Genomic DNA, 12271 nt, shown 5'->3' with positions numbered 1-12271 from the left:
AAGTTCAAAGGTGGAACAAGATGTAAAGAAAATTACCTAAGGGCTAAACCAATTACATTGAAGAATTACCTATAGCAAGCCAAAAATACATTTGGGTCTGATAGCACCTGTGTTTCTGTCTCCGGGTACAGTCAGATATGGCAGATTATTGAAAGCGGTGATTAACTGCTTTAAAGAAGTATATCTGGCACAAGTGAACCACGGAAGGCAGGGTGAGGAGAATGAAGTTTGGCAAATGTGGAAATTCAGTGACAGGACCTGGAGCCTTTAAACTGCTGTGGTTTTGAAACACTAGTGTGAATGTTATTTGGGGTTATGGAGAGGGTATGGATCCTTGTGAGTTCAAGTAATCTAGGTAGGAATACTGCAGCAAGTAGTAGGTAGAAGAGAGTGTTGTGGAGTGATACTGTGCTGTGCCCTAAGATTGTGTCTTGCTGGCTTTGATTAATACATAACAGCAAGAGTATCAATCACAGAACCGCTGAGGTTGGAAGGGATCTCTGGAGGTCACCTTGCCCAGGCTTCTGCTCCAGAAGGGTCATCTGCAGCCGGTTGCCCAGGATCGTGTCCAGACAGCTGTCGAAAACCCCTAAGGTGGGAGACTCCACAGCCTCCCTGGGCCACCTGTGTCACTGCTCAGTCACCCTCACGGCAGCGACAGAGTTGCCCATGTTAGGGGGAACCTCCTGTGTTCTGGTTTGTGCCCACTGCCGCTGGTCCTGTCACCGGGCACCTCTGAGCAGAGCCTGGCTCCATCCTCTCCACTCTTTGCACCCTCCCTCCCGGTGTTTACACCCATGGGTGAGATCCCCCGAGCCTCCCCTCCCTCAGGCTGAGCACTCCCAGCGCTCTCTGCCTTTCCTTCGCAGGGTCATTATGTAGTTAAAAGAAAACTTGACTCTTCATGCAGTTCCAGTGAGATCTATTTTAGTTGAAGATGAAGTATCAACAAGGGCAAAATACAGACTTTTTAACCTGGATATAGCTCTCTGGGAGTAATCGTTAAGTCATGTTAAACATGGCCTGAATTTTTTTTTCCCAGTAAGATTTTGTATGAAGCTATGAAAATAACTTTTTTTTTTTTTCCCCAATGAGTCTGAATACTTGCCTGGGAAGGGAGGAAAGTGCTTAAACTACTTTTCTCCATCAATTTAGTGTGAATAACTTCTGATGTAAATTAGTCTTTCTCAGAGTGTCCAAATACAGTGCTACCTCAGAACATACACACAGAGCATCTTTATAAGTCATGAAGTCTACCTTTTAAGCCAATTCTTAAGCTTACTGTTGTGTACTTAAGAGACTTACTCTGTGAGAAAGAAGTCTAAAATGTTCATTACAGGCGCAATAGTAATACTATACAGAACAGCCAACTATAAAATCAGCTGTTACATGTGTTTGTAATATAGTAGTAATTATTTGCTTCCTCTTCTAGAAACTGTTTGTCCTATTCTGAATTCTGGAATTCACTTTAGAAAGCTTCTGTTAACTTTTTCTCACAAATCTACACTGAAATGAATGAGCATGTCTGCTTCTTGCAAAGTACCTGTGGTTTTCTTCATCGGTTTGGATAATAACGGGCATTGAACTTGGTTCTGCTTCAGTGCATAGCTACCTGGTGTGTCTTTGGCAAATGTCCTGATTATAGTACAGTATTGCAATAGATGGTAGATGCCTGAAGGTGAGAAATTTAATTAAGTTCTTATTTTGATTAGTTTAAACAATAAACCACAACATTTCAAAATGTTATTCACATTTTTTCGTCTAATGTTCGTGTGGTGAAGCTTAGATTTTATGGGAGCCCCTGATTCTCCTCTGTTGGGGCACAATACCCATATTTTTATCTTTGGAATATTGGAAATCCACAGAATATTAGATTGTGCATTACTTTAGCAGAAATATATTTTGGGTCAGATTTTAAGATATCTGAACACAAAATACAGATGTTAATTAACTCTTGCTTAACCCTTAACGGTTCTGTTCTGGACAAGTTTTGTCTTGTTCGCTCTATAAACTTGTGGAAACTTGTTGGATCCACAGTGTCCTTTGGCAGAATATTAGACAGTCTTCTCTCCATTCCTTGAAACACCATCTTCCTTCTGCTTATTGGACTTGCTACTAGCTTCATTTGATGGCCTCTGGTTTCTCTTTTGGGAAGCGTTAGGAAAATGTAATATACATCCATGGTCTCTTGTAACCCTCTTTCTCTTCGGTGTATTTGTTGTCTGTAGTAACATTGACCATAGAATATGCGAGAGCAATCTCCGTATCTCCATTGCAGTACCTAAGGTACTTCTTGAGCTATATATAGCTGCTTCTCCTCCCTTTCTTTGAATTCTGTTCCACCCCCCGCAACCCTCTGGCGCTTGTGGTTTATGGAGTAAGATTTCCTAGGTTGGAGGTTGGTGTAGATGATAAGTACAGTATTAAATCTAGCTTAATATTGCACAACAAACTGCACCTGTGATAAATGGTAAATCAGGAACTAGACAGTGAAATGAATGTGTATGCCTAAGCAGTACTCTTAAAGGTAGAAGCTGAATTAACTTCTGTTTAAGTGGTAGAGGTAACTATTTTGGATTAAAAAGTCCACAGTGATGATGTATTGTACGTATAGTGATACGGCTGTGATTCTGAACAGCTTGGTTTTAGGAACATATCTAATAACAAAGCCCTGTGGAATGTCTGCAAACTTGAGTGTGAGATGTACTCTTGGGATAGTCTTACATGGGAGTGGTTCAAAGTTCAAAAAAGGTATCTTTGCAGATATTGATAGCTTCCTTGGAATCTGAGTGTTTCATTAGCAAAATGCCATTTCTTTTGTCAAATCCTATATTAAGCATTTGTAATTATGAAGAATGAGCAGAAGAAATTAAAAGATAAATATTCAGAATAAGCAAATAAGAATGTATGTTATGATACAGCAAATTTGATTTCAGTATTTATGTACATGTAAATGTGAAAACTTTGGTAACATGTATGTGTTTTTTCTGAACAGGTATTTGATTACTGTGTTTTATACGTTACCAACTTTTATTCTTGCTTTAGTAGTCATTTTCAAAGTCTTTTACAAGCCTTTTTAAGACAAATTATGGAGTAAGTAATTTCTGAAGGGGATAGTTAGCATACACTTTTCCCGCGAATTTTTCAAAAACTTGGGAAAGTGGTAAAAGATGTTACAGTTTTGAAATACTCATGTTCCATCAAACAGGATCAGGTAGACCGTGTTCCTGTTCTGCTCAGTAGATGCAGTAAGCCACTTTTTATCAGTTACAGAAAAGCTGTTTCTCTGTGAGGACTAACTTGGGTATTGGTATTTACAAATTACTTCAATATTTGTTTTTGAGATTCCACATAAAAACAGTAGTGATAGTGAAAAAGAAAGGGTTGAATGTATTGCTGCATACTTTGTTTAGTTAGAGAATATAGTTAACGTAACTTTTAGGTCAGATAGATGGATTCTTAAAGTTTATAAACTTTGATTACTTCAAGTTGGTACAAAAATTAATTATCTTGCAGTGGGTGAGGGGAGAGCTAAATTGTCCTAAATAAAACTTTAAAATGAGTCTGTGTTTTTCCAACTCAGTTGAGATCTAGAACACCTCAGAAAGCACTATGTGAAAATGCACTACTGCATTTGCTTGCTATGGGTATCAAAATTTCTGTAAACACTAACAGTTGAAAACAGTGACTCATAGTTTGACACATTTTTTCATTCATGTGGAGCAGTGCATTATGTGAAAGCAGAGTAGTTATGAGTTTACATAATAAGGAAGAATCTGTTTCACCTTTTAAAAAGGGTTGAGCAATTTGATTTGGTCAGAAATACTTAAAGTAACAACACAGTAGTGATACACCTGCTAGGTAGTAACTGTGAATGTCACTGAATAGTCTTCAAAATCTTGTGTAGTAGTACTATTTGCAAAAGTTCGTAGTCATAAGCTAATACTATATAGCTTCTGTGCATCCTGAAAACATTGTACTACCCAAATAGTACATCACAGCTCTCACATATTTTATATGTGTATCTTATTTGGAAAGGAAATCTCTTGATGTTCATGTTCTCAAGTGTCTGAGCTTTATTTTTCCTTTTTTAAATCTGTGTTTATAATACCTGTCTGTGAAATGTGTCAATTAAAAGGGTGTGCAGTGGTGTCTTCTGAAGGAAGAGGAAGTCATTCCCCGTATCAGAGCTATGGAAGGGCGTAGAGGGCGACCACCAAATCCAGACAGACAGCACTCTAGAGAGGAGTCAAGAATGAGACGACGCAAAGGCCGACCTCCGAATGTTGGTAGCACTGAATTTCTAGACAACACCAACGCAAAGCTTTTAAGAAAGCTCCAGGCTCAAGGTAAGAAGTATGTTACTGTTTTCACGAACAGAGGGTATCTGTATATGGAGTTAATGTTTCTTCTAAAGAGGAGTGATGTGTTTCACTGGGTTGTTAGCATACAACATTTTGTTTTGGAGATTTGTCACAGGCTTTTATTGAAGCCTCTTTCAAGATCAGTAAATTTATATATGAATCAAAGGAAGAAGTGTGTGTGTAAATGTGTGTCTGGGAGCTTACTCTATAGTTACTTCATTTAGATGTATAAAATTTTAAAAAGCAGACACCCAATAACCTGCTTACCACTGATGTATTTTTTAAATTAGCAAAAGTCAGCAGGTTTTTGTTTCCTCCTGTATCAGCTCAAAAAACGGTAGACCTGGAAATTGAGAACCCTGGAAGTTAGCATTTCTGTGAAGCTTTTGGCTGTTCCAGGGAAAATGCTTTTCTTGTGAAATCCCTGATGGTGACAAGATTTAAATTCCTGTAAGACTGAATAGGTTCCTGTAATAAGTAGTACCAATGTGAACAAAAGAACTTTCATGATATCAGGTACTACTGTATATTAAAAGCATGAGGGCCTGGTTTTAATTAAACATCAGGTACACAACTTTTGAATTCCAGTTCTTTAGTCCATAACTGTATCATATTTTCTGATTGCATCTAATAAAATATGAAGAATTCTTACAGTCCAGGCAGGAGTCAAGATGTTTCTTTTAACTTAAGACTTAACTGTTCTTTCATGTACTGACCATGGGCATGTTTGGGTAGCTATCTTGTATTTTGCATAAAGTCCTTGCTAACAGTATGTGTGCGTTTAATATTTGCCTTGGTGTGATTCTTTGCATCTTTTTCCCTTGTTGCCTGAAAAGCGTGCTCTTCTGTACAAATGTATTTAAGGCATGCAGTGATAATTCTTTGAGCACGGGGACAGAGAGAACACAATTTGAGAAATACCTTAGGACATGGTATGTCTTACAGTGTTACACAGCTATTTTACTTGTGTAAAAAGTCGCCACCCCCCTTTTGTTCAGTCTGAGAATTAGGAAACTGTTTCAACTGCTGAAGCATCATAGCATTTGTGGAGAGGCTGTGTATTTATTGTTGAGACACGGTAACTGATTCCAGAAGTCTTTTCTTGTCGGTGAGAAAAGATAAGCCCTAGTCATTAAGCCATTTTGCTGCACTTTGTATCTTTCCTTTCCCTGAATCAGTCTCTGTAAGGGGTAGGCATTAAGGGAGCACTCTCCCATGTGTATTTTCCCACCACACACTGTAGCATTTAATAGAATTAACAAACACTTACGGTCTGTATAAACAAGAAGATTCAGAATGTATAATATTTGGAGTTACGTGTGTTCGTATCTACCTAAGGTACTTTTGCTGCTTTTTTCCCCCTCATGAGAACATAAGAAATGTCTCAGTGGCTCAGCCTGGGGGTTTACTGGGTGAAGAGCTCTTCCTCCAGTAGTGGCTATAGGAGATGCTGCTTGGAGAAAGCAGTTGAACCTGATGGCTTCTTGGTCCTTTTATGTCCTCATACATGCACCATGGCATCCTGAGGTGCTTTATGAGTGATGTCACAGAGCACGTTTTCTTCCTGCATTTATTTTCTGCTTATGGAACTGTTGCCCATGAATTAGCCTGTTGTTTGGTTTTTAACCTCATGACAATGTTTGCTCTGCCAGCCTTCTATGGCAACAAGCTCCAGAAGTCTGCTAACTACTGGACTATTTTAATTTTTAAAAAATGATCTTCTGTTGCTGTCAGTGGGTGTTCCCTAGTTCCATTATGATGGGCTTTGGGGAATAACAGTTCTCCAGTGTATGTTGTCCACCACCTTGATTGTCATGGTTTAAGCCCATCTGGCAAGTAAGCACCATGCAGCCACTCCCTCAGTTCCCCACCCCACCCCTAGCGGGATGGCGAGGAGAACTGGGGGAAAAAAAAGGTAAAACTTGTGGGTTGATGGAAGAACAATTTAATAATTGAAATATAATAACGATGAAATATAATAACTGTAATGAAAAAGAGAGAGAAAGAGAGAAGAATAAAACCCAAGTGATACACAGTAGAGTTCACCCCCTGCTGATGCCCAGCAAGTCCCCAAGCAATGATTGACCCCTCCTGGCCAGCTCCCCCCAGATGTCACTGAGCGACATTCTATGATGCGGAAGGCCCCTTGGGCTAGTTGGAGTCAGCTGTTCTGGCTGTGTCCCCTCCCAGCTTCCTCCTGTTCACCTACTTGCTGACAGGGCATGGGAAACTGGAGAAGTCCTTGATTTAGAGGAAGCAGAACGTAGGTACAACCAAAACATCCATGTGTTCTCACCGTTACTTTCATACTAAATCCAAAACATAGCAGTGCACCAGCTACTAAGAAGAAAATTAACTGTATTGCAGCTGAAACCAGGGTATTGATGATTTTGCAGACCTTGATCCTCTCTGTCCGTAGTCTTTTACTGTTCAAACTGCAGAGCCCAAGTATTTTCAGTCTTTTCTCAGACGGTAGTTGTTCAATCCCTTTGATTCTGTGTCATCTAATTCCAGACTTTCTTTTCTAGATGTATTACCTTATGTTTATCTTGATGAAGCTGTTCTGCTACCTTTGCCCACTGTTTTGCCGGGCTCTTCCAGAGTTCCTTGTCAGCACAGCCTTGGAATTTCCAGAATGCTAAATAGCATGTTGACGTTTTGGGATTTAACTTTGCAGTCCCCTTTACAGGTTTCATTGATGGAAAAAAAAAAATAAAATTAAATAAAGCTGGTTCTAATATTGATTTGAGAAGAAACTCTCTACTAAGTTCCTTTGTCACAAAAGGTGGCTGCTGATCTCTGCCCTTTGCTTACTATCATTTAAAGAGTTTTCAGTCTGTGAAGCTTTCCTTTAGTGACATAACAGCTTAGTTTTATTAATAATGTTTGACTTAGAACCTAGTCAGAAACTGTCTGAAACTTCCAATGTTATGCCCATTAGCTTCGCTTTATCTACTTGCTAATGGCACACTTCCCTTTCTAAAAGCCATGCTGACTGCCTGAAATGATGGTATTGTATAATGTACTCAGTATATATAAGACATAACATGCAGTAAGACTCCGACACCTCAAAAGGAAAGAAAAATCAGACTAATTGATCTGATCTTTCCAAGGCTTCTGTTAGAGCCCCCCCTCCTTTTTTGTTGTTGATAAGTCACCAATCCTGTGATACAGTGACTGTTGTTAATAATATGGTAAACACTAAGACCAAAGACCAGTGTCTCTGTGTCTTCATGTTAGTGTTCCTTCAGATTTCTCAGCTTAGTCAGCCACATCCTGGTGATCTGTTAACATCTGACTTACCTTCTTGATGTAATGCTTCTTTTATGTTTACCCAGAATTAATCTAGCTTTTCGACCTCTCTGTTGTAGAGTAGGGGAATCTACCCAACGTCATCAGCAGTAGAGACTGACACAAGGAATTCAGTAACCTTTGTCTTTTGGAGGTTCTTTTCTCTATCCTGTTTGTTGTTAGGTCCCACTGATTGCATTTCTGGCTTTCTGTTGTGATGTGTGTAGAGATCTTTTACTGTTTGCTTAGGCATCCTTTGCAAGGTGCTCTTCAAATTACTTTTTTTAGCCTGACTCACTCTTTAAGTTCGGTGTGTCATAGTCTTTCCTGTTGTTACTTGAACAAGCTTTAAATTTTTTACATGCTCACCATTTTCCTATGAAGGCCTCCTTTTCTGAAGAGGCACGTGTGGACTACCTTTTCCCTTTTTTAAATGTAGCTGAGTGTTTACCTGGACTTTATACATTCTTTTGAACTGCTTCTAAGTTGCTTGCTTGAAGACTACTTTTGTACAGCTTCAGGGGTTCCACCAAACAGACTATATAGATAGCTCTTCATCATCATTTTTTTTAATGCTCTGTGACTTGACAATGCATTTTGCATAGAAAGCTGGTCTTTTGCCTGTACATCTCATTCTGATACTCCTGTAACATTGGTACCTGCCAACACTGTGTATTATTAATTATACTTCTAATGGCTTGAGTTGTCCATTACATCTAGGTTATAATTTGATACCAAGAATTCTAGTTTCCCTAATTTCTTCTTAGATTTGTTGGCTTGATTTAGAAGCCCTTTAGAAGCTGCATTTGCTCAATGCAGCACTTGCTAGTTGAATGGAAACTGCAGGTGGTCTGATTTGTGGTTCCTGTTTTTTGCAGTATAGGTGTTTGTTTCCTGTCTGTTTCCAACACGTGCTGAGCATTAACTACATCCTCCTCATGGATTGTGTCAACTCAGACTAAGCGGTCCTCTGCATTTGTCGGCCTTTCCATAGTTCATAGTTTTAAGTTCTCTGTAATGTAAATTCTAATTTCCAGCTACTGGTTCTGTTTCAGTTAAGGTGTGACTTCTTCAGTATGGTTTCCCCTTGGCCCTGTTTGTCATGTACCTATTTATACTGCCCTTGCTATCTACAGCGTCGTCTTATCTATACGTGGATTTTCCATGTCTGCCTGTGTCTTGGTCACTGCACAACAGCCTACAGCTGTCTTACATCAGTGTGTCCATGCACAGTTCGTCCAAATTCCATGAATATTCTCACTTAAAATAGTAGAATAATTCAGGAAGCTGCTAATTACCGGAACAGTGGCTGGCTGTAGGCAGCCACAGTAAAGTGAAGTGTGACCCAGATGGGTGTGCTCTTACTGCATTGTTAAGAAAGATTTAGATAATTACATGGTGTGACTTACAAGGAAAACAGTAGTTCCATGCTTTCTGAATAAAATGTTGATTTAGTACTGAGATACAAGTGTTTTCTGTTTTAAAAAGAAAGAAGAAATTAGTTTTTAAATGAAGCATTATTGGCCTGATGCTATCACTTAATAGATAATTTGTTCCTCCAGAAATGTAGAAAGGATCCATGTTTGTTTGTGCTGTAGATATAGTTACTGATAGATGAGGTGCCACTAAAGGTAGTTGATGGTGAAAAGCTGTCAAATGGGTGCAAAACAAATCCATTGTTTTCTCTATCTTTACATCATGCAGATGTCTGGAATATGAACCTCTGTCTTTATTGTTGGACAGCACTGGTTTTCTGAACTTAATATTTTCTTTTTTCAACAGAAATAGCTAGGCAAGCAGCACAAATAAAGCTACTGAGAAAACTCCAGAAGCAGGAACAAGCTCGAGCTGCCAAAGAAGCAAAAAAACAGCAAGGTAAGTACTACTTGTGAAAGTTTGTGCATGCTAGCAGGTTATTATGAAAATTACTTATGAAAAATTACCTGTCTCTTGTCATGTTCTGCTGGTACTAATTTTTTGTTTGCTTTTGTTTGTTAGCTATTATGGCAGCTGAGGAGAAGCGAAAGCAAAAGGAGCAGATGAAGATAATGAAGCAGCAGGTAAACTTTATATGATTGCTGGATAAGATCTTTAAATTATGTTTTGCATTACTGAATTTGTGGTATTTTAATTATTAAGTGGGCTGATTACAAAGTGGAAGTTTAAGTCTAGTTTTAAAGATCACACGGTGTATATTACTTAAAATTCTAAACTCTATAGTTGTTCATAGTGGTAGGACATCACAGTTTTGTCTGTGTTGATTTAAGCCACCCAACCTTTAGTTGCTTGCCAGTATCAGTAAGAAATTTTAGAAGTGCTACTAAAGTATGGTGATGCGGTCTTCCGTTATTTGGTTCTGTGGGGGAAAAAAAAACCCCAACCCACAGTGTTATCTCTGTTTACGCAATTACTGGAATAGTGTAATTAGCTTCTTCAGTTATTCTGGCTGGCTGACACTGGTTTTAAGCTGTGTATGAAGAGTTGTGTCTCAGTATGCCAGTGAATTAATTGGTTTTTTTAAAACATACAAGTAATGTTAAATACTGTCATAACAAATACTTAACAATAAAAGTGAGCCCATATAAACTTCACCAAATGAAGTTACTTATGGAAGCAGGCTTTTACATTGTTTTAACAACCGATTTTAGCGAGTTAGTGAAAAGTTACGTTGGGAATCTGAAAATTTTTAAAAGGGAATAAATTGCATCCAAAAATATATTTGTGTGGTTGGTGTTTATATTCATTCTGTTCAGTATGAAACTTACTGCAGAGTTCAGCAATTAAATACTTCATCTGATAGCAGTCAAAGGACATGTTTTTAGCTTTCAGTGGATAGACATCTTTTGTGTTGAGTAGCATTATTGCTTTAGGTTTTTACCCTCTTAACAGTGGCGGAGAATTAACTATATAAAGAACCTTCTAAAAGCAGGACAAGCTGACTTCAGTAGGCCAATTCAACCTGTACTACTGTTGAATTAGTATGTGTTTGCATAGTACAGATAGTACGTATGTTTTTTTAATTATTTTTTAAAGGAACGTCTAAATATTGTTTGAATTAACTGTTTTATATTATTTAATGTTCATGTTCTTATTATAGTTGTATTTATAGATGCTTAAATAAAAGGGGTATGTGAAGATGGAAAGGATGAATATTTACTATTAAAACCAATACCTTTTATTTGTGATAGAAACTTTTACTGAAATCTCCATGAAATTCTACAAGTATTTGCACTTGATGATATATGTGTTTGCTTTGTGAAGTGTATTTTTAGCTCTAAATAAAATTGTGAAGTTGGACATGGGAAGAGAGGATTCCAGGTTTGGCTTGCCCTGCAGTCAGTGCATCAGATTATCAGGACATTTCATAACTTCCTGCTTTAAAATACCTCATGGCTTTCGTACAGGATAATGCTGAACTCTGTTGCAGTGGAAATGTTTCTTCGCTGTTGAAGTGTCTTCACTGTAGTCTCAAGACTGGTTTCTGTTTATATTATTGGTTGTGTTTTTTTCTAAAGATGGCTTAGGTATTTTTTTTTTGGAGCTCTAGTTACACCTTATCAACCTGTTACGTTAGGCTCTGTTGAGTAATTTTATTTTCCAGCGAAGTTACATTTAGATCTCTCTAGAAGCTTCACACCTAGAATTCAGATTCAGAAACTGGCAAACCAAAACATGCCTTTATTTGATCCAATTTGTGTTTTTGTTAAATCTCAGAGAACAACTAATAAGGATGAAGTAATAGAATTGTAGAATTGTTTAGGTTGGAAAAGACCTTTAATACTGAGTCAAACCTCGCGCAGCCAAGCGCACCACTGAAGCATGTCTCTCAGCACTGCATCTATGTGTCTTTTAAATACCCCCAGGGACGCTGACCCCACCACCCCCTGGGCAGCCTGTTCCAGTGCCTGACCACCCTTTCCATGAAGAAATGTTCCCCAATGCCCAGTCTGACCCTGCCCCGGTGCACTTGAGGCCGTTCCCTCTGGTCCTGTCGCTTGTTACCTGGGAGCAGAGCCCGACCCCCCTGGCTGCAGCCCCCTTCCAGGGAGCTGTAGGGAGCGATCAGGGCCCCCCTGAGCCCCCTCCTCTCCAGGCTGAACCCCCCAGCTCCCCCAGCCACTCCCCATCAGGCTTGTGTCCCAGTTCCATTGCCCATCTTCATATAAAGACTGCTTCAATGTCTTTATATGATCTCATCATCCCACCACTTTGAAATAGTACTAGAGAACCAGATCTCTCATTATTTTGCCTGTAAGTGGCATCCTGAGGTATTAAAAATGCCAATGAAAATAAAGGCCTTTTCACATCTTTGAAATCCAGATATTAAAACAAGAGTACTTTTTTTAAAAAAAAATAAAATCACTTAACCAAAATTGGTGATACTGCAGGCTGTCCCAGGAATATATAATAATTCATCTTTGTTGGTAACTGTTTAGATCTATTTTCCATTAAGAAAGTGGTTAGTGTAGTAGACAGTGGGCTAGAAGTGGTCACTGCCATCTAAGAGTTAAACAAGGAAAGGCAGAGAGCGCTGGGAGTGCTCAGCCTGAGGGAGGGGAGGCTCGGGGGATCTCACCCATGGGTGTAAACACCGGGAGGGAGGGTGCAAAGAGTGG

The 12271-nt window shown here is 38.9% G+C and overlaps 1 protein-coding gene across 19 annotated transcripts in view; it reads left to right on the top strand.

Moving 5' to 3' along the window:
- BAZ2B (bromodomain adjacent to zinc finger domain 2B) overlaps positions 1–12271 on the top strand; it is a 156774-nt gene that overhangs the window by 104204 nt on the left and 40299 nt on the right. For all 19 annotated transcript variants that reach the window (XM_055811648.1, XM_055811658.1, XM_055811657.1 and 16 more), the window contains 3 exons: positions 4139–4349; positions 9438–9530; positions 9654–9715. In XM_055811648.1, coding sequence (XP_055667623.1) covers positions 4139–4349; positions 9438–9530; positions 9654–9715 — 366 coding nt within the window. The remainder of the gene's footprint in view (positions 1–4138; positions 4350–9437; positions 9531–9653; positions 9716–12271) is intronic.

The sequence above is a fragment of the Falco peregrinus genome, chromosome 8 (genome assembly GCF_023634155.1).
Source record: "Falco peregrinus isolate bFalPer1 chromosome 8, bFalPer1.pri, whole genome shotgun sequence".
NCBI classification, from domain to species: domain Eukaryota; kingdom Metazoa; phylum Chordata; class Aves; order Falconiformes; family Falconidae; genus Falco; species Falco peregrinus.
Note: the sequence above shows the minus strand (reverse complement) of the source record. Positions and strands in the feature narration are given on the sequence as shown.